The 23,129-nt window shown below is 46.2% G+C and overlaps 1 protein-coding gene and 1 non-coding gene across 3 annotated transcripts; both read right to left on the bottom strand.

Moving 5' to 3' along the window:
• Positions 1-1,067: 1,067 nt before the first annotated feature.
• LOC103651372 (callose synthase 12) lies at positions 1,068-8,103 on the bottom strand. Of its 2 annotated transcripts, none has more exons than XM_008676997.2 (3): positions 2,348-8,103; positions 1,528-1,609; positions 1,068-1,445 (listed from the first exon to the last, which is right to left on the bottom strand). In XM_008676997.2, the coding sequence occupies exon 1, from the start codon at positions 7,686-7,688 to the stop codon at positions 2,349-2,351; it is 5,340 nt and encodes a 1,779-aa protein (XP_008675219.1). In that variant the 5' UTR covers positions 7,689-8,103; the 3' UTR covers positions 1,068-1,445; positions 1,528-1,609; position 2,348. The 2 variants fall into 2 exon arrangements, with proteins under 2 accessions (XP_008675219.1, XP_008675220.1); XM_008676998.3 differs by having other exon boundaries at positions 1,528-1,719; positions 2,348-7,990.
• Positions 4,662-4,741, bottom strand: LOC111591289 (small nucleolar RNA J33). The gene has a single exon (XR_004857502.1). It is a non-coding gene; the product is annotated as a small nucleolar RNA J33 (small nucleolar RNA).
• Positions 8,104-23,129: the final 15,026 nt, after the last annotated feature.

Here is a 23,129-nt window from a genome sequence, read left to right as displayed (position 1 = left end):
TATAAGTTAAAATATGGAAGGGTAGGATATTAAAATATTACTTTAGAACCACAAATAAGCTAAAATATCATTTTAGCTTATTTGTGATCATAAAATGATATTTTATCCTTACACCATAATCCAACTTATAATCTAGAAGGAAAACAAACATGACCTAAGTCCCTATTTAATTCCTTTCAAAATTATATAATCTAGCTTATGGTTATATAAGCATCTATTGATCTACTTATGAATTATATAATCCATATAATAATTTACATTGTTTGTTTATCTCTCGACTTATTTAAGACTTATTTAAGATAGATTATATAATCTGGAGGGTAAACAAACAGGACAGGACATAAACATGAAAATAGAACAGAACTTAAAAGGAATGACATGGAGGAAGAACAAAATCGAACCAATGGCACCTGTGACGATTCAACTTTTTTAATAGCTTCATAAAGTTACAAACTTATATAATAACGTACAGGAAAAAGACTAGCATAAAAAGTCCGATATCCAAAATCCAAACATGAATTGCCTCAAACAAACCCTAACCTTGAAATGTCCAATTACATGAAATATTCAGGATGCAAATTACCAGGTAACTGGGACCTATTGATCCATGATATACTTGCTCGTGTGTTTAGTTCTAAAACACTGTTAAAAGCTTTCAATTGCTCAAGTTTGCAGTTATAGTTCCAACTCTTCTGAATTTTTTTGTTAGTTTTAATAAATTCAGGTGGTTCAAGAATGCCCGAACCCAAACAGAAACTTATCGGTACTATTTTCTCAGAAAATCGGATACCAAATTTGGGTATCAGAATAAGCCTACTTTTTTTCCGGTAAAATGAACCCATGGACCACGGTGTCCAGAAATAAAAAAAAATTGCCTCACTGGCTCCTTCCCTTCCCATGTCCATTTGAGTAAATGTGATCCTGAAACAAGTCGGATACAGCCAACGACATAATTTCCTTTATATAAATAAAAGCACGAGACGAATAGGGCATTATCATGTCAGCATCTCGCGCGTAACGTGCCACATGCACAGGAGCTTAGATGCAGCCCAGCAGCGAGACACATATGGACCAAGCAAGATGACATTTCAGGCAGTAATTTAGGTGTACAGGATTAGTCCTCCACATAACGCTGAGATATGTGCAGGTATGCAGAAATATCGTACCCTTTACAACAAAAGAGTAGGGGACAGAAACCATAGCTTGAATAGCGCTCATGATGAAGTTTTGTACAGCCTTAACTAGATATCTAAAGGCTACCAAAAATCTGGAGTTACGATTTTACGAATACGGACAGCATCGACATCTCATTAGATGGACTATCATCTCTAGCATGAACATCCAAGTGTATATCGAAAGTTAAGAAGAATCGGCGACAAATAGATTGCCTGTACAGGGAAGAGCTATCATCCATCTACTCTACACGCCATAAAGCTTGTATAAACCTGCAGAGCAACCTTGATGTTAGGCATCCATTTGAACACTACATTCTACATGAATTTAATTGACAACGCACAGTGTATGTACCATAGGCCATGGAGACAAACTAGTCCTCCAGAATGACGAAGCAGCTCACTTTGGAAAATGGTCAGTTGGAATATGTATTTAGCTGCAAGAACATAAAGCAAGTGCATACTCTCTTAATCTGCAGTTCAGTGTGCAAGATCATCCTGTTTTCAACATGGCATACAAACAGTAGCACGGGCAAATATAATATAACTGTACAGAAGGGAGACAAACATCAGAGATCCTTAAGAGGACTAAGCGGAGGAACAAAGTGGCATTTTATCACAGCATGCATTCTAGCCTTCAAAGAAATTTAGAGAACCTTCAAAAGCATAAAATTTAATGCAAAAGCTAGCATTCCAGAGGACCAAGGTTGAACGATGGAATAAACAAGGAAAACAATGCATATTCTCAAGATCAGATACAAAGTGGTCCCAAATTGTTAATGTGATATCAAACAGGCAAACACAAATCTAATCAAAGGCAAGAGGATTTCATCAGAAGCCAGGTGAGAACATTTCAGGAGTGTAGTTTTTGTGCCTCACAATTCTTTCATTAAAAAATGATAATCAGCAAAAAATACAGAAGTACTGAAATTTCCATAGCCAATACATGAAACCAGGGTTTGAGACAATCACATGAGCATAGGATTCTCAGTCTTTGGTTTCATAGAGGAGTGGAGACTAATCTTGTTTCTAGGAATATCGATTTACAATCATATAAATCAGTCCCAGCCAATATGGCAATATGTAGAGTCATAGCTAGTGCTCATAAATGCATTGTTTCTACACTGTTGTCATTAGCATAGAGAAAATGTAAGTTTAATGCATCCATAACATACCTCAAAACACATGTGCCTTTTTGCCAGTAATGATTTGAGAAATGTGAAGTCCCCTGCTGAAAGCTTCATTGAACAGGATCCTTGTTTGCATTTCCTGAAGCCCAGGCAACCATGATAATACAGCCACAGGTGCCATAACAATTACTCCAAACAATATGTCATACAAACGTGCCACGGTAACCACAGTTTTCCAGACCATCTCAGATCTCCTCAGATATGGCTTGAATACCAGAGCAATAGATATGATTCCCCAGCCAGTCGGCAGAAAAGCCAAAAGACTAGTAAAAGTGTCAACAAACTGAAACTTTGTGAATTCCAACAGCACAACAATAGCAGCCACAGTGCTCCCAACAATGATTGCCTGGACAAGGCGATACCGTATGTGCTTCTTTGCTGAATATCTGTCTCGAAAGTAAGCCACTGTCACAAGAGCCACAAAAGCTAGGAGGATGCATGTCCACGAAAGAAGATAGACAAGGATGCTTCTACTATTATCAGCAATGTGAAGCCGATATACAATTGCATACTGAAAAAAGAAAAATCGAAGGTCTAATATGATTTCCAAGATGCAGCCCCATAGACCTGTCGTCCGGAGATGATCAGTTTCATCCTCCCACCACTTCTCCCAGCTTTGATCTGACTGAACTGAGATCCCACCCCGGAACCATATCCAGTTTAGAAAATCCTCAAAGTCATTAAAATTCTTCAGCCAGTCAAAACCAGAGGGATTAAAAATGAATGGAGCAAGAATCCATGATGACACAAGAAACCAACTTGAAAGTGTCAGCAGAATATACACCAATGTATTCCCAGATGCACTGCCATAAGATGCATAAAGAGTTAATATAACACCAAGTTCTATAGCTTTGATGAAATGGCTGCGAGCATAGAGCCTATAGTTTTCAGCAAACTTCTTATGCTCCACAACAAAACCTCTGCCAGTGGCTCGATATTTCGCTCCTCCGTGAAGGATTGTCCTCCCATAATAGTGTGTCTTTGTTCCCATGGAGAATGTGTAGAAAACAGATGCAAACTGTAGCTGCATTTTCATGAAATCCCACACAGCAGTGAGGAACCCGTGCTCAAGTGAATTTTCAATAATCATGGGTAAAGCTGTGAACAGGCCTAGCTGTATGACGAACTGCTGATTGAGAACAGCTCCCAGGGCTGCATTATTGGAAGAGGAAGTGTTCTTGTTGATGTAGTCCTCAAGCCCACTGAGTGCAAGGTAAAAGCGCCCCCATACAAATGCATAGACAGTTAGCACAACCATCATTGTATTGAAATAGAATCCAACAGTTGTATAGAAGAAAGAGAGCATCCGGAAGAAATCCAATCGGTGGCCCAGCCTGTAAACATCTCGGCTCAAAGTTTGTTCACCATTGCCACTAGCAACCTTGGCTTCAAACATAGAGACCTGGTTGAGGCCCACATCTCTACCTTTACCAACCTGGATATACTCGTGGTGTGTAACATTACCACCACGGAGAGTACAGTTGAAACCAGCAAAAATGTCCTCACTAATGTTGATTATTCTTGATGCTTTACTGATACCACCTCGGCCCAAAAACCAAAGACGATCAAAAACATCTGGGTGGCCATAATGCATTCTGACTTTAAGTGGATCAGCCAGAACACGCTGCCCCAGAGTGACAAAACTTGTCTCCTGGGCAGACATGAACCAAGCAAGAGAAGAAACTGAACCCGTGAAGACGTGTTCCCGAACCCCAAGAATTTTAGGCTTGCGAATTCCATAATAACGATTGAACTCTTCTAGTAGGTTTCTCATCTTTAGAGCTTCTTCAAAGTAGTTGTCTTGGTTCATATCAATAGTTTGAACTGCATCGCCCCTTGTGAAGATGAGTGCATGATTCTGATTTTCTGGCTTTCCTTCGCCAATCTTCAACTCTCCAGGCAACTTAACCCGATAGATTTCAACCTCCCGCTGCAATTGTTGGTCATATTTCACGAGAACAGAGAAGAACTCTTTTTCGTTGCCATTGATCTGCCTTTCATCAACATAAGCAACACGTAATGCTTCATAATTTTTCATTAGCTCCAATATTTCAAAAGCATTGGGGTCATTCTTAGCTTTCTGCTGTCCATATACCTGGCATGCAACTACATATGTGTATTTCATGAGGACAGTCCCATATTCGCTTCCTTTAAACAAGGAGCTCACACTACTGCTTGCTCTACTCAATGCATGAGAGGAAGATGCCCTGCTGTAATACCCTGACCCACCAGCAACTCCGTCATGCCTTGAGGATCCAATTCTTGAGGAACCCATAGTAGCTAACTCCCTTGATCCAGTCTTTAAATCATGTTCAGAGGCAGAATCCAAAAAGGTCAGCATCTTGAGAGCTTCATAATAGTACATCATTCCTCTCACAGTACGTGATAATGTCTGTCCCCTATATGAGACCCAGTGCCGAAGATCCCTCAGCCTTTCCTTCTCACTGTACAGCTCATTAATATCAGACATCCCCTCACGTTTCATTCGCTCTACGAAGTACTCCCACTCATCTGGGTAAATCTGTTTTAGATAGTATAATATTGAGATGCCATCTTCATTCTCTTTATAGAGTTGGTCCTTGCTGTACAACACCTCCTCCTTATAATAAGGCGTCAAGACACTGAAAGACATCATCTTCTCAACCTGGGTTGCCCTTGGTATGTTCATAAACAATGAATTGCTGAAAAAGGCAATCCTCCGACGAGCTTCAAGGTTCTGTGGGACATTAATCATAGAGTCTCTGGAGGTCAGGATGGTGTGCATGCGCCTCACTTGCTTATAGAAGGTAGCATTGTCCTCTTCAGGAAGCACAACTGCATCCACAAAGAGAAGCCTGGTGGGCCTTGACTGTGCAAGACCTTCACTTCTCAGTTGTTCCATGCTCCTCTTCTCAGCTTGGAAATCACGAACAACAACATCATAGAGAGTCTGCAAAGCATTAACTATCTTGGTAACATCTTTGGTGGGTTTGAGGATGAGGACCAATAGAGCTACAAGCCTTGTATGGATATTGTGCAGCTCAGTCATCTTATACTCCACAGTGAACTTCTCCATCTTCATGGATCCATCAAAATCGCTGAACAGTTGTGTAACAATACCATGCTCCTCAGTCCCCTCCTTTATGATCTCAAGCAGCATGTGTTTTGCACTATCATAGACCTCAATCACTGCACAACGACGATAATCATTCTTACATATCTTCCTCCATAGCCTACGATCAGATCCTGTAACTTCTTTTGCCTGACCAAGTGCAAGTGACAGCTCATTACAGAGCAAGAAACAAGGCCAACGGATTACACGCACATTCCACAGCTCAGGTGGCAGCTCAAGAAGCTCAACCTCACGATCACTAACAATGTCTTCCTCCCGGAACTTGCTTATTATCTCATTCCAAACAAGTGCAAACCGCCGTGCCTCCACCTGATTTGACTCAATCTTCCGAAAGGATCTGCTGAAACCATACCTTAGCTGTAATCGCTGCCAGAAATTGCGAAAACGGCTGGGCAAGAAGCTCTCATTCACCTGCTGCTCCTCTGGCATGATGTTGAATGACATGGCACTTGCAAAGAACTGGAACCTAAGTCGCAGCTGTTTCATGTCCCTGATCTCTCCCAAATGTGCAAAAAGCCCCACAAATGCACCCGACAGAGAAGAAAATATAGCATACCAAATCTGGATATCCATGAGGTAGATCAACACCACTGGTAACCAGAGCACAAACACCGCAAAACGATTGCTTTGGCCAAAGAACTCATGCCAAGTGTACTGGATTCCATTCAGATTGTATATCTCTTTTGTGGGTTTTACAAGTGGCCTGATTTGGAGAAAATAGCTGAAGGCAAACTTCACGGCGAGCAAAAGCACCCAAAAGATGGAGTACTTGACATTGTCAAATGTGCCCTCACGTAGTCCTCGGCCAACAAAGCTGCGGCTCTGGAACCACCAGGTCAGGGCGTAACAGATCTTCCAATTTGTCTTCTCCAATGCGTTTCGCACCCAAGGCACAATGAAGAGCACGATGGCAAGGACCTCAGGGATAACAAACGCTGCAGCTGCATAGAGGAAGCTCCTCATCCGTGAATCAGCTGCTGACGACCACTGCCCATTGTCTGTCCTCTGGTTCCAGACCCTCATGTATAGGACAGCGAACGCAACAACCCAAGCGGCTGCAACAACGGCCTTGAGCACCATGCGCACAGCAAGCATTCGGCCATCCCTAAATGCGCGGCGGAACTGTGTGCCGATGTCCAGCAGAGACTGGAGGAACCGGAGCGCAGCCCAGGTGATGAAAACGGTGAGCACGCGCACCTGTGTGTCCTTGGACTCTGAGCCACGGGAAGAGAGCAGATCATCCCACGGCCACTTGGCGCCCTCCCACGCCACGATTGCTGCAGCTTGCAGGTAGAGAAGCAGCATGACCCACAGCCTGTCGAAGCTCCTATAAATGTTCCAGAACGAGCGGACCTCGACGAAGCCCGTCTTGCGTACGCGGCTGCGGTCCGGCGGGGTGCGGAAGAACTGGCGTGACTGCTCCATGGGCCAGCCGAGGCGGTCGAACACGTCACGGCGCCAGAAGTACTCGTTGATGTCGTCGTAGTTCCTCCAGGCGGCGTGCGGCGCCTTGCCGTCGCGGCTGGATTCGGCCTCGGCGCGGATGACGTCGCAGATGGGCGTGACGACGCGCACGAGGAAGGCGTTCTCGCCGTGCACGGCGGGGTTGGCGGGGCGGCCCGTGGCGGTGTCGATGAAGCCCTCGAGGATGCGGTGCAGCTCGGTCGCCATGTGGTGGTAGATGTAGCAGAGGCACTCGGGCATGAAACGCAGGTTGGCAGCCTCGCCCCAGACGAGCAGGTGCAGGCCCGTGTAGAGCAGATCGGCGCGCGGGTCGCCCTCGGGGACGTAGACGGAGGGGCGGCGGCCGAGGAAGCCGCACCAGGAGGTGTAGTTGCGGAGCAGCTTCTTGCGGATTTGGCGCGCGATGCGGGGCTCGAGCGTGTCGGAGAAGTCGGCGGAGGAGAGGCGCATCTGCGCGTTGGCGAGGAGGAGCACGAGGTGCTCCCGCTGGTTCCTGACGTTGTCGCGCTGGAAGCCGAAGAAGGCGCCGAGCCAATCCATGAGGTCCTGGTCGGCGCGCCACTGCGAGAAGGGCGGCGGGCGGAGGCCGCCCACCGCCCGGAGCGCCGCCGCGGCAGCCCGCACCTCGGGGAACCGGAGCGACGGGTGCTCGGCGAGGAGGTCGTGGATGGGCAGGATGTTGTAGGGCTCGCCGCCCGCGGCCGCCGCAGGGGCGGCCGCGCGTCGCTGGGTGCCGCGCGGCGTGGTCATGCTAGCATTGGTTGCGATGGGTTCAGGGCTGGGCTAGATCTGGGGGGGGAAGGGGGCTAGAGAGGTGGAAGGGGTGGAGGCGTGGAGCTGGAAGGGACGAAGGGAGACGGCCGGCCGGGACAGGGTGGGGTTTGGGGATAGTTTGAAAATTGAAACCCGGGGCGACCGGCGTGGGGACTGGGGACGGATGAACGATGGAGTGCCGGGCGGGACAGTGGGCGAGACCCGGGCGCCCGGCGGAGGTATTGAGAAACGCAGGCGGGTTGGCGCCTGGCGGCCGGGGTGGGCCGTGGGCGGCGTGGGGCTTGACGGAAAACGCGAGTACGACGCTTTATTAGCGAACCAGCGAAATGAAACGGGCGATCGGTGGATGGTACAGCTCTTGCTTTTGTGAGTTTGTGTGTCTCGGTCTCGGACTGGTTTGAGGGTTTATTTTTGGTAATAAAATTAATATACTGTAAGGGCTAATTTGGTAACCTTATTTCTTAAAAGGATTTTTATTTTTTCAAGTAGAAAAACTATTTTTAAAAAAATATAAATTATTTAGAAAAATAGTGTTCTCAAACTAACCCTAACGTAGCAGGCTCACTGTCGTCTATCGTTGATCATGGGATGCTATTGTATAACTAGCATTGCCATGTTTATCAAGATGAAAAATACGGCTCACGATAGAGGTCCCTTCATGTGCTACAGATGGACCAACGATGCCTTCCCAGCTTCCATGCCAAAACAAGTATTTGAGTTGACCATGGGATGTTTGTTGTATGCTCTAGCCGTATGCCGCGTGGACCGTGGTCACCGTGTGGCGTTTTAAGTTCTTGTTCCAACCCTTCGCGTGTAGTAAGGAGTCAGATATCAGCCTCTGCAGATGCGATTAAGGCCTTGTTCGTTTCCGTCGGATTGCACCCGGAATCGTTCCAGCTAATCAAAGTTTATATAAATTAGAGAAGCAATCCGGTCAGGAATTGTTCCGACCCACCAATCCAGCAGAAACGAACAAGGCCTAAGAGTGCTCAACGTACCAAGAGCTTACTTACATAATTTTAATTAGCAAAGTGACACAAATTTATATATGTAAACTCAAACACATCGGGAATTTCTGTAGATACTAGTAACCTAGTATATAAAGCCTAAATATACTATAACTACTCATACACAAGATAAAATAGAGAGACGATTGAGTCGTGATGAATACGTTCACACACTTACTTCAATCACAAAACACCACACCTCTTAATTGATAAGCAGAGCTCCTGCCACTTTCGTTCAAAAAAAACAACACACTCGAGTAACACAAGTGAAAATAATAAAAGACATGCAATATGAGCAAGTATGAGGCAACCCGAAAGAGGAGACATAAAGTTATGTTTGATCAAAATTCGGACCAGGACAAGGTGCCCTACCTCTCCATTGTGAAAGTTGGTGAGTGTGGGGGACAGATATCCCCCGGGTCCACTGGAAGAGTAAAAGACCTCACGAAAGGCCCAAGGGCCCAATAAATCGTAAGGTCGTTCTTTCGTGGGCCTGGGAGGGACAATCAGCAAAGCAGGTTGACACGAGGCCGGATTGGTGCAAACCCGGACGGCCCACAACGTCGAGCGAGCGATCACAACAGAGATCCGACTTTCCCGCGCTGGAGCTCCCATGCAACGGAGTCATGCGAGGATAGGTCGGCAGAATTATAGGGAGATAAACTAAAACAGTTCACTATCTTTTAGCTACACATTGTTATCATATCCGCGTGTATTGCCCCACGGTCGAGTATATAAGGTCTAGGGGGCACCCCTTCAGAACGATCGACCCTATTACTCAGCCACCCACCTCAACTCCCTGCATTCTCAATTCGGAGAGCTCCCTTGTAACCTCATTCACCAAGCATACTCACCAGGACGTAGGGTGTTACGCATCTCTAAGCGGCGCGAACCTGTAAACATTGTCCACTGTCCCTCGTGCATCTGGCACGAACCATTTTGCTACAGTCGTCGACACCGTCCTACTCCTAAAAACACCTCAAGGGGCAACCCCGGGTGTGCGGTCGGACCCAAAACACCGACAGTGAGTGACCCAACAAGGTCTACTCTTGATCGGGCCTGAAACGGGAAACCACATCTAGGCTCCTAGTTGAGTTCTGGCTATTAATAATACATAAGATTATTATGACTACCGTGTGTTTTATAAAAGCATTGTAAGTTAGATCATTATAATAAAGAGTTACTGGGATTATGTGATATTAATACCCTTATTGATGGAAATCACTTGTTGGTTTTCAAAGAATGAGCAAGAAGATTAAGGATAAGCTAGTTCTAAGTGTCAAAGGAGTTGTTGGACACTTAAAGTAGAGGCACTAGGACCTTGTTTTCCTCTAGTGATACTATAAAGGATGGCATGAAATGGGTAACTTGACCTAGTTAAATATAGTTAGAAGTAGTGATGCACATTTGTGAAAACTAGAAGTAGAGGCAGGGATGAATACCACAAAGTGAGCGGCTTGGATAACGCCAAGCAAATTTGGGACACCCTCAAGATCTCTCATGAGGGGAACGACGTCACAATGCTCACCAAGATGGAGTTGGTGGAGGGCGAACTCGGGAGATTCGCGATGATAAGGGGAGAAGAGCCAACCCAAACGTACAACCGGCTCAAGACCCTTGTCAACAAGATAAGAAGCTATGGAAGCACGCGATGGACGGACCACGACGTCGTCCGCCTAATGTTAAGGTCTTTTACTGTCCTTGATCCTCATCTTGTGAACAATATTCGTGAGAATCCTAGGTATACCAAGATGACGCCCGAGGAGATACTTGGAAAGTTCGTGAGCGGGCGAATGATGATCAAGGAAGCAAGATACGTGGACGACGCATTGAATGGTCCAATCAATGAGCCTCAACCTCTTGCTCTCAAGGCAACAAGAAGCAAGGAGACGCTACCTAGCAAGGTGGCACAAATTGAGGCGGCCGGACTTAATGATGAAGAGATGGCTCTCATCATCAAGAGATTCAAGACGGCGCTAAAAGGTCGCAAGGGGCAGCCAAGCAAGACCAAGATAAAGGGGAAGCGCACATGCTTCAAATGTGGTAAGCTTGGTCATTTTATTGCTAACTGTCCCGACAGTGATAGTGATCAGGATCAAGGGAACAAGAGGGAGAAGAAGAAGAACTATAAGAAGGCAAAGGGCGAGGCGCATCTAGGCAAGGAGTGGGATTCGGATTGCTCCTCTTCCGACTCCGACAATGAAGGACTCGCCGCCACCGCCTTCAACAAGTCATCCCTCTTCCCCAACGAGCGTCACACATGCCTTATGGCAAGGGAGAAGAAGGTATGTACTCGAAACTCTACTTATGCTTCTTCAAGTGAGGACGAATCTAGTGATGAGGATGAAATAAATTATTCATGTTTATTTAAGGGCCTAGATAGAACCAAGGTAGATAAAATTAATGAATTGATTGATGCCTTCAATGATAAGAATAGGCTTTTAGAAAAGCAAGAGGATTTGTTGTATGAAGAACATGACAAATTTGTAGAAGCACAAAAAAATATCATGCTCTAGAAGTTAAAAGAAATGAAATGCTTTCTTGTGAATTATCTTCTTGCCATGAGACAATTTCTAACTTAAGGAGCATTAATGATGATTTGAATGCTAAGTTAGAAATAGCTAGTAAATCAACATCTTGTGTAGAAATTGTTGCATCTTGTAATAGGTGTAAAGATTTTGACATTGATGCTTGTAGTGAACATCTAGTTTCAATTTCCAAACTTAATGATGAATTGGCTAGTCTTAATGCTCAACTTAAGACTAGCAAGAGCGAGTTTGATAAGCTAAAATTTGCGAGGGATGCCTACACGATTGGTAGACACCCCTCAATCAAGGATGGACTTGGCTTCAAGAGGGAAGCCAAGAACTTAACAAGCCATAAGGTTCCCATCCCCGCCAAGGAGAAAGGGGCTCCTATGGCAAGTAGTACTAAAAAGAACCATGCTTTTATGTATCATAATAGGAAACATGCTAGAAATGACTATAAAAGTTATGATTCACATGCTATGTTTGCTTCTAGTTCTTCTTATATGCATGATAGATATATGTCTAGGAGATACGTTCATCATGTGCCTAGAAAGAATATTGTTCATGTTTCTAGGAAAGTTATGGATGGTCCTTCTACAATATATCATGCTTTAAATGCTTCCTTTGCGATTTGTAGAAAGGATAGGAAGATAGTTGCTAGGAAATTAGGGGCAAAATGCAAGGGTGATAAAACTTGCATTTGGGTCCCTAAGACAATTGTGACTAACCTTGTAGGACCCAACAAGAGTTGGGTACCTAAGACCCAAGCCTAAATTTGCCTTGCAGGTTTATGCATCCGGGGGTTCAAGCTGGATTATCGACAGCGGATGCACAAACCACATGACGAGGGAGACGAAGATGTTTACCTCCTACGTCAAGAACAAGGATCCCCAAGATTCAATTATATTCGGTGATGGGAATCAAGGCAAGGTGAAAGGATTAGGCAAAATTGCAATATCGAATGAGCACTCTATATCTAATGTGTTTTTAGTTGAGTCTCTTGGATATAATTTGTTATCTGTTAGTCAATTATGCAATATGGGATATAATTGTCTATTCACAAATATAGATGTGTCTGTCTTTAGAAGAAGTGATGGTTCACTAGCTTTTAACGGTGTATTAGACGGCAAACTCTACTTAGTTGATTTTGCAAAAGAGGAGGCCGGTCTAGATGCATGTTTAATTGCTAAGACTAGCATGGGCTGGCTGTGGCATCGCCGCTTAGCACATGTAGGGATGAAGAACCTTCACAAGCTTCTAAAGGGAGAACACGTGATAGGTTTAACTAATGTGCAATTCGAAAAAGATAGACCTTGTGCAGCTTGTCAAGCAGGTAAACAAGTGGGAGGAGCACATCACACCAAAAACGTGATGACCACATCAAGACCTTTGGATATGCTTCACATGGACCTCTTCGGACCCGTCGCCTATCTAAGTATAGGAGGAAGTAAGTATGGTCTTGTTATAGTTGATGATTTTTCCCGCTTCACTTGGGTATTCTTTTTGCAGGATAAATCTGAAACCCAAGGGACCCTCAAGCGCTTCCTAAGGAGAGCTCCAAACGAGTTTGAGCTCAAGGTGAAAAAGATAAGGAGCGACAATGGATCCGAATTCAAGAACCTTCAAGTGGAGGAGTACCTTGAGGAGGAAGGGATCAAGCACGAGTTCTCCGCTCCCTACACACCACAGCAAAATGGTGTGGTAGAGAGGAAGAACAGGACGCTGATAGACATGGCGAGAACGATGCTTGGAGAGTTCAAGACCCCCGAGCGTTTTTGGTCGGAAGCCGTGAACACGGCTTGCCACGCCATCAACCGGGTCTACCTTCACCACCTCCTCAAGAAGACTTCGTATGAGCTGCTAACTGGTAACAAACCCAATGTGTCTTATTTTCATGTATTTGGGAGTAAATGCTACATTCTAGTGAAGAAGGGTATGAATTCTAAATTTGCTCCCAAAGTTGTAGAAGGGTTTTTGTTAGGTTATGATTTAAATACAAAGGCGTATAGGGTCTTCAACAAATCATCGGGTTTGGTTGAAGTCTCTAGCGACGTTGTATTTGATGAGACTAATGGCTCTCCAAGAGAGCAAGTTGTTGATGTTGATGATGTAGATGAAGAAGAAATTCCAACGGCCGCAATACGCACCATGGCAATTGGAGATGTGCGGCCACAGGAACAAGATGAGCAAGATCAATCTTCTTCAACTATTGTGCATCCCCCAACTCAAGACGATGAACAGGTTCATCAAAAGGAGGCGTGTGATCAAGGGGGAGCACAAGATGATCATGCGATGGAGGAAGAAGCGCAACCGGCACCTCCAACCCAAGTTCGAGCGGTGATTCAAAGGGATCATCCCGTCGACCAACTTCTGGGTGATATTAGCAAGGGAGTAACTACTCGATCTCGATTAGTTAATTTTTGTGAGCATTACTCCTTTGTCTCTTCTACTGAGCCTTTCACGGTAGAGGAGGCCTTGCTAGATCCGGACTGGGTGTTGGCCATGCAAGAGGAGCTCAACAACTTCAAGAGGAATGAAGTTTGGACGCTGGTGCCTCGTCCTAAGCAAAATGTTGTGGGAAGCAAGTGGGTGTTTCGCAACAAACAAGACGAGCACGGGGTGGTGACAACGAACAAGGCTCGACTTGTGGCAAAAGGTTATGCCCAAGTCGCAGGTTTGGACTTTGAGGAGACTTTTGCTCCTGTGGCTAGGCTAGAGTCCATTCGTATCTTGCTAGCATATGCCGCTCACCACTCTTTCAGGTTGTTCCAAATGGATGTGAAGAGCGCTTTCCTCAACGGGCCAATCAAGGAGGAGGTGTACGTTGAGCAACCCCCTGGCTTCGAGGATGAACGGTACCCCGACCACGTGTGTAAGCTCTCTAAGGCGCTCTATGGACTTAAGCAAGCCCCAAGAGCATGGTATGAATGCCTTAGAGATTTTTTAATTGCTAATGCTTTCAAGGTTGGGAAAGCCGATCCAACTCTCTTCACTAAGACATGTGATGGTGATTTGTTTGTGTGCCAAATTTATGTCGATGACATAATATTTGGTTCTACTAACCAAAAGTCTTGTGAAGAGTTTAGCAGGGTGATGACGCAAAAATTCGAGATGTCAATGATGGGCGAGTTGAACTACTTCCTTGGGTTCCAAGTGAAGCAACTCAAGGACGGCACCTTCATCTCCCAAACGAAGTACACGCAAGACTTGCTAAAGCGGTTTGGGATGAAGGACGCCAAGCCCGCAAAGACTCCGATGGGAACCGACGGACACACCGACCTCAACAAAGGAGGTAAGTCCGTTGATCAAAAAGCATACCGGTCAATGATAGGGTCTTTACTTTATTTATGTGCTAGTAGACCGGATATTATGCTTAGCGTATGCATGTGTGCTAGATTTCAATCCGACCCTAAGGAATGTCACTTAGTGGCAGTGAAGCGAATTCTTAGATATTTAGTTGCTACGCCTTGCTTCGGGATCTGGTATCCAAAGGGGTCTACCTTTGACTTGATTGGATATTCAGATTCTGACTATGCTGGATGTAAGGTCGATAGGAAGAGTACATCGGGGACGTGCCAATTCTTAGGAAGGTCCCTGGTGTCATGGAATTCTAAGAAACAAACCTCTGTTGCCCTATCCACCGCTGAGGCCGAGTATGTTGCCGTAGGACAGTGTTGCGCGCAACTACTTTGGATGAGGCAAACCCTCAGGGACTTTGGCTACAATCTGAGCAAAGTCCCACTCCTATGTGATAATGAGAGTGCTATCCGCATGGCGGAAAATCCTGTTGAACACAGCCGCACAAAGCACATAGACATCCGGCATCACTTTTTGAGAGACCACCAGCAAAAGAGAGATATCGAAGTGTTCCATGTTAGCTCCGAGAACCAGCTAGCCGATATCTTTACCAAGCCTCTAGATGAGCAGACCTTTTGCAGGTTGCGTAGTGAGCTAAATGTCTTAGATTCGCGGAACTTGGATTGAATTGTAGCATACATGTGTTTATGCCTTTGATCATGTTCCTTATGTATTTTGTTGCTTATATATGGTGCTCAAGTTGTACAATCACTCCCCGGACCTCACAAGTCCTTGTGCAAGTGATGCACATATTTAGGGAGAGTTGTGCTACAACTTGACCCTTCGAGACTAACCGTGTGCTTGAGTGTATTTGTTTTAGTCTCAAAGGAGGTTTGAAAGGGAAAAGGTGGACTTGGACCATGAAAGACTTCCACTGCACTCCGATGAGAGGGTAACTTATTCCAAGTTCATCTTATGTACTCTTATTGCCTTTGTACTCTTTTTGAAGATCTTGGTGAGGCAATGGGGTTTAAGGGCCAAGATTGATCCTGTTTTGGTGCTTGATGCCAAAGGGGGAGAAAATAAAGGCCAAAGCAATAAATAGATCAGCTACCACTTGAGAAATTTTGAAAATAGTAAAATAGAGCTTTTGGTTTGTCAAAACTCTCTTATTGTCTCTTTTGTCAATAGTTGGCCTCTTGTGGGGAGAAGTGTTGATTATGGGAAAAAGGGGGAGTTTTTGAAATCCTTGATCAATTTCTGTTGGAATACCTCTCTTTATGTCTCTACATGTGGATTTGACTTAGAGATAGTAATTGGAGTTTGATTTGCAAAAACAAACCAAGTGGCAACAAAGTATGATCCATATATGCCAAATTTGATTCAAAAAAACCTTGAGTTTTCATTTGCATTGATATTGCACTTGTTCTAGTTGCTTTATGTTGTGTTGGCATAAATCACCAAAAAGGGGGATATTGAAAGGGAAATGTGCCCTTGGGCCATTTCTAAGTATTTTGGTGATTGAGTGCCAACACAAGTGCTTTTGTGCTAATCTATGCAAAGTGGTGGACAAGATGCAAATCATGTCAAAAGGTATGTTTCTAGACTTAGTACATTGTTTTTGGACTAATGTATTGTGTCTAAGTGCTGGAAACAGGAAAAATTGAATTGGAAATGAGATGGCTTTGTTCAGCCAAAGTCTGCTCAGTCTGGGTGCACCGGACTGTCCGGTGCGCCAGGCTGGCTCTGGCGAACAGGCTGCTCTCGGGAATTTATCGGCGACGTACGACTATAATTCACCGGACTGTCCGGTGTGCACCGGACTGTCCGGTGAGCCAACGGTCGGCCAGGCCAACGGTCGGCCGCGTGATCCGCGCGAGACACGTGGCCGAGCCAACGATCGGGAGGGGGCACCGGACTGTCCGGTGTGCACCGGACAGTGTCCGGTGCGCCAACGGCTCCCAGGCGCCAACGGTCGACTTCGCCGCAGAAGGAAAGAAATCCGCACCGGACAGTGTCCGGTGCGCCAGGCGACAGAAGGCAAGATTTGCCTTCCTGGAATACTCTCAACGGCTCCTAGCTGTCTTGGGGCTATAAAAGGGACCCCTATGCGCATGGAGGAGTACACCAAGCATCCCTTGAGCACTATTGATCACTCACACATCATTCTTGCGCACTTGTTTGACATTCTAGTGATTTGAGCTCCGTTCTAGTGTGCTAGTCATTTGAGCTTAAGTCTGGGTCTTGTGTGTGCGTATTTGCTATGGTCTTTGTGTCTTGTGTGAGTTGCTAATTCCTCCCTTGCTCCGTGCTTCGTTGTGAACTTCAAGTGTAAGGGCGAGAGGCTCCAAGTTGTGGAGATTCCTCGCAAACGGGATTAAGAAAAGCAAAGCAAAACACTGTGGTATTCAAGTGGGTCTTTGGACCGCTTGAGAGGGGTTGATTGCAACCCTCGTCCGTTGGGACGCCACAACGTGGAGTAGGCAAGCGTTGGTCTTGGCCGAACCACGGGATAACCACCGTGCCATCTCTGTGATTGATATCTTTGTGGTTATTGTGTTTCGCTAAGACTCTTCTCTAGCCACTTGGCGATTATTGTGCTAACACTTAACCAAGTTTTTGTGGCTTAAGTTTCAAGTTTTACAGGATCACCTATTCACCCCCCCCTCTAGGTGCTCTCAGGAGTGTCTACTCTTACTCCACGCCTTAGGGCCATCCAATGGCCTCCTAACTTCAAGGTATCCAATGTCGACAAATATGAACCTAAGCAGGATCTAGGGGGCTGGCTAGCCGTCTACACCACCGCTGCTCGAGCTGCCGGGGCGTCCGAAGACGTGATGGCCGCGTACTTACCCATTGTCCTCGGGCAAGATGCGCTGTAATGGCTGCAACATCTACCCCGACACTGCATCAATGACTGGGGCGACTTCAGTCGACGCTTCACCGCCAACTTCCAGTCCCTCTCCAACAAACCGGCGCAACCATGAGACCTCAAATCCATCAAGCGCCGGGGGGACGAAACTCTCCGGTCGTACCTTAAAAGGTTCCAGACCATGAGAAATCGTGTCCCCGAGGTCACAGAGGCGACCGTGATCGAGGACTTCTACAGAGGATCCAATGACTCGGCTTTCGTCCGAGCCATATTACAGAAGGCGCCGACTACCTCCGAGGAGCTATTCCGGGAAGCCGACCTCTACATCACCGCCGACGAGCGAGCTCAGGACCTCATCGGAGGAGCGAAGCCCGCACCGGCAACACCACGACGCGACGCGAACCAGCAGCCCGACAAACGCTGGGAGAAGAGACCTCGCGAAGAAGTACACGCCGCCGGACCACCAGCCTCTCGTGCCCGGGGAGGACCTCGCGGAGGCGAGCGCACGCTGGACGACATCCTTGACGCCCAATGCCCGTACCACAAGGACATGTGCCACACTCTTCGGAACTGCCGGGACTTCAAGCACTCCGTCGGGCACGACCGACCCTTCCAACCTCTACCTCCTCCTCCGCCGAGGGGAGGACCAGATGAACCGCGACAACCCCATCAACAGGAGGAGGGAGGAGGAGGAGCTTTCCCGTGCGTTGACAGGGAGGTCAACGTCATCTTCGGCGGACACGGGTCACAGGAGAACAAAAGACAACAAAAGCTCAACGATCGCCAGATACTGGTGGCGACCACCGGTCCTCCCACCCCATACCGGTGGTCGGAGCACCCGATCACTTTCACTCGGGTGGATCAATGGCTCAACTTCGACCACCCAGGCAAATACCCGCTCCTCGTCGATCTGGTGATCCGAGAGAGCCGGGTGAAGAAGATGCTAGTGGACGGGGGGAGCAGCATCAACGTCACCTTCCCCCGGACACTACAAGGCTTGGGAGTTCACCTCAAAGAGCTCCACGAGTCGGACACTCCCTTCTTTGGCATCGTGCCGACTGAAGGGGAATACCCACTAGGCCACATCTACATGCCCGTCACCTTCAGAACTCCGGAGAACTACAGAACCGAGTTCCTGAGGTTGAAAGGGAAATGTACCCTTGGGCCATTTCTAAGTATTTTGGTGATTGAGTGCAAACACAAGTGCTTAAATGTGAAAATGTGCCCATGGTTGAACAAAGTGCAAATCACAAGTAAAGGTATGTTTCTAAGCCTTAGTACATTGGTTTTGTGTACTAATATCTTGTCTAAGTGTTAGAAACAGAAAGAAGAAGAGACTTGGCTGTGTACAGCCAAGGGGCTGTTTCGGTCTGGGGCACCGGACTGTCCGGTGGTGCACCGGACAGTGTCCGGTGGTGCACCGGACAGTGTCCGGTGCGCCAGGCTGCCTCGGCCGAAGAGGCCGCTCTCGGGTTTTTCTCCGGCGACTTCGGCTAAAATTCACCGGACTGTCTGGTGTGCACCGGACTGTCCGGTGAGCCAACGGTTGGCCGGGCCAACGGTCGGCCGCGCGATCGGCGCGCGACACGTGGCCGAGCCAACGGTCGGAAGGAAGCACCGGACTGTCCGGTGTGCACCGGACTGTCCGGTGCGCCAGATCTGCAACGGTCGGCAACGGTCGGCTGCGCCTGTTAAGGAAAGGAATCGGGCACCGGACACTGTCCGGTGTGCACCGGACTGTCCGGTGCGCCCGACGACAGAAGGCAAAGATGGCCTTCCAGATTTGTTCTCAACGGCTCCTAGCTGCCTTGGGGCTATAAAAGGGACCCCTAGGCGCATGGAGGAGGACACCCAAGCAACTCTTGAGCATTCTTGATCATCCACACTCAGTCTTTGCGCATCCGTTTGTGATTCTAAGTGATTCGAGCTCTGTTCTTGTGAGAAACTGAGAGATAGTCTTTGAGCTCGATTCTTGGCCGTGTGTGTGCGCATTTCGCTGTGGATTTGTGTGTGTTGCTTCCCTCCCTTACTCCGTGCTTCTTTGTGAATCTTAAGTGTAAGGGCGAGAGACTCCAATTTGTGGAGATTCCTCGCAAGTGGGATAAAGATAAGCAAGGCAAAATACTGTGGTATTCAAGTGGGTCTTTGGACCGCTTGAGAGGGGTTGATTGCAACCCTCGTCCGTTGGGACGCCACAACGTGGAGTAGGCAAGTTTTGTACTTGGCCGAACCACGGGATAAATCACCGTGTCTCCTCTGTGTTGAATTCTCTGTGATTATCGTATTGTGCAAGATTTCCTCTTTAGCCACTTGGCAACTATTGTGCTAACCCTTAACAAGTTTTTGTGGCTATAAGTTAAGTTTTTACAGGATCACCTATTCACCCCCCCCCTCTAGGTGCTCTCAATTGGTATCGGAGCCGTTCTCTTCACAAAGGGACTTACCGCCCGAAGAGATGGATCCTAAGGGGAAGGGAATCGTGATCAACGACAAAGAGAAGGAATCCTTCGTCAACGAGCCGAAGGACGACAAGCCTACCGACTCCGGCTCAGGGCATAGACGGAAGGAAGGGAAGAAGAAGAAGACAAGGCGCATCAAGGAGATCATCTACTACGACGATAGTGATGAGTCTACTTCTTCCCAAAAGGATGATGACAACGACTACAAAAAGACGGTCAATTCGAACTTTTCATTTGATTATTCTCGTATTCAACATAGTTCGAATTCGCATTTGCTTTCCATTCCTCTTGGCAAACCTCCACACTTCGATGGGGAGGACTACGGATTTTGGAGTCACAAAATGCGTAGTCACTTATTCTCTCTCCATCCAAGCATATGGGAGATTGTGGAGAATGGAATGAAATTTGATAGCTCGGATAGCCCTATGCTTATAAATGAACAAATTCATAGAAATGCACAAGCTACTACTGTCCTCTTAGCTTCTTTGTGCAGGGAAGAGTACAATAAGGTGAGCGGCTTGGACAATGCCAAGCAAATATGGGACACCCTCAAGATCTCTCACGAGGGGAACGACATCACCATGCTCACCAAGATGGAGCTGGTGGAGGGCGAGCTTGGACGATTCGCCATGATAAGGGGAGAGGAGCCAACTCAAACTTACAACCGGCTCAAGACCCTTATCAACAAAATAAGGAGCTACGGGAGCACGCGTTGGACGGATCACGACGTCGTCCGCCTAATGCTCAGGTCATTTACCGTTCTTGATCCTCATCTCGTGAACAATATTCGTGAGAATCCCAGGTACACGATGATGACGCCCGAGGAAGTACTTGGAAAATTCGTGAGCGGGCGGATGATGATCAAGGAGGCAAGATATGTCGACGACGCGTTGAACGGTCCACTCCACGATCCTCAACCCATTGCTCTAAAGGCTACAAGGAGCAAGGAGTCGCTACCTAGCAAGGTGGCGCAAGTTGAGGCGGCCGGACTCAATGATGAAGAGATGGCTCTCATCATCAAGAGATTCAAGACGGCGCTAAAAGGTCAAAAGGGACAGCCAAGCAAGGCCAAGACCAAGGGAAAGCGATCATGCTTCAAATGCGGTAAGCTTGGTCATTTTATTGCTAACTGTCCCGAAAATGATAGTGACCAGGAGCAAGGAAAAAATGGGAAGAGAGAAAACAAGAAGGTTTACAAGAAGGCCAAAGGCGAAGCACACCTTGGAAAGGAGTGGGATTCGGATTGCTCTTCGTCCGACTCCGACGACGAAGGACTCGCCGCCACTGCCTTCAACAAATCGGCTCTCTTCCCCAACGAGCGTCACACATGCCTTATGGCAAGGGAGAAGAAGGTATGTACTCGCAACTCTACCTATGCTTCTTCAAGTGAGGACGAATCTAGTGATGAGGATGAAGTAGATTATTCATGTTTGTTCAAGGGCTTAGATAGATCTAAGATAGACAAAATTAATGAATTAATTGATGCCTTGAATGAAAAGAATATACTTTTAGAAAAGCAAGAGGATTTGTTGTATGAAGAACATGATAAGTTTGTAGAGGCTCAAAAATCCCTTGCATTAGAAATTAAGAGGAATGAAATGCTTGCTTGTGAAGTGTCAACATGCCATGATTCTATTTCTAACTTAAAGAGCATAAACGATGATTTAAATGCTAAACTAGTAGAAGCAAATAAATCCAACTCTTGTGTTGAATATGTTGAAATTTGCACTAGGTGTAAGGATTTTGATGTTAATGCTTGTAGTGAACACTTAGTTTCAATTTCAAAACTAAATAATGAAGTGGCTAGTCTTAATGCTCAACTTAAGACTAGCAAAAGTGATTTTGAAAAACTAAAATTTGCTAGGGATGCCTACACGGTTGGTAGACACCCCTCAATTAAGGATGGACTTGGCTTCAAGAGGGAAGCCAAGAACTTAACAAGCCATAATGCTCCCATTCCCGCCAAGGAGAAAGGGAAGGCCCCTATGGCTACTAGTGCTAAAAGGAACCATGCCTTTTTGTATCATGATAGAAGACAAACTAGAAATGTAAATAGAAGTTATGATGCTTTTGATTCATATGTTTATGATTCTCATGCCATGTTTGCTCCAAGTTCTTCTTATGTATATGATAGAAATGTTACTAGGAGAAATGTTGTTCCTAAAAGAAATGTTGCAAATGTTCATAGAAAAGTAGTGAATGAACCCTCTAGAATTTATTGTGCTTTGAATGCTTCCTTTGCAATTTGTAGAAAGGATAGAAAAGTAATTGCTAGGAAGTTAGGGGCAAAATGCAAAGGTGATAAAACTTGCATTTGGGTCCCTAAGGAAATTGTGACTAACCTTGTAGGACCCAACAAGAGTTGGGTACCTAAGTCCCAAGCCTAAATTTGCCTTGCAGGTTTATGCATCCGGGGGTTCAAGCTGGATTATCGACAGCGGATGCACAAACCATATGACGGGGGAGAAGAAGATGTTCACCTCCTACGTCAAGAATAAAGATTCCCAAGATTCAATTATATTCGGTGATGGGAATCAAGGCAAGGTAAAAGGTTTAGGTAAAATTGTAATTTCTAATGAGCACTCCATATCTAATGTGTTTTTAGTTGAGTCTCTTGGATATAATCTGCTATCTGTGAGTCAATTATGCAATATGGGATATAACTGTCTATTTACAAATGTAGATGTGTCTGTCTTTAGAAGAAGTGACGGCAAACTTTATTTAGTTGATTTTGCAAAAGAAGAGGCCGGTCTAGATGCATGCTTAATAGCTAAGACTAGCATGGGCTGGCTGTGGCATCGCCGCTTAGCACATGTGGGGATGAAGAACCTTCACAAGCTTCTAAAGGGAGAACACGTGATAGGTCTAACTAATGTTCAATTCGAAAAAGATAGACCTTGTGCAGCTTGTCAAGCAGGGAAACAGGTGGGAGGCTCTCATCACACCAAAAATGTGATGACGACATCAAGACCCTTGGAGATGCTGCATATGGACCTTTTTGGACCCGTCGCCTATCTGAGCATAGGAGGAAGTAAGTATGGTTTAGTTATTGTTGATGACTTTTCCCGCTTCACTTGGGTGTTCTTTTTGCAGGAAAAGTCCGAAACCCAAGGGACTCTCAAACGCTTCCTCAGGAGAGCTCAAAATGAGTTTGAGCTCAAAGTGAAGAAGATAAGTTGCGACAACGGGTCCGAGTTCAAGAATCTTCAAGTGGAGGAATTCCTTGAAGAAGAAGGGATCAAGCATGAGTTCTC

This window comes from Zea mays, chromosome 3, assembly GCF_902167145.1.
Source record: "Zea mays cultivar B73 chromosome 3, Zm-B73-REFERENCE-NAM-5.0, whole genome shotgun sequence".
NCBI lineage: Eukaryota > Viridiplantae > Streptophyta > Magnoliopsida > Poales > Poaceae > Zea > Zea mays.
The sequence above is the reverse complement of the archived record's forward strand: the minus strand, read 5'-3'. Positions and strand labels throughout refer to the sequence as shown.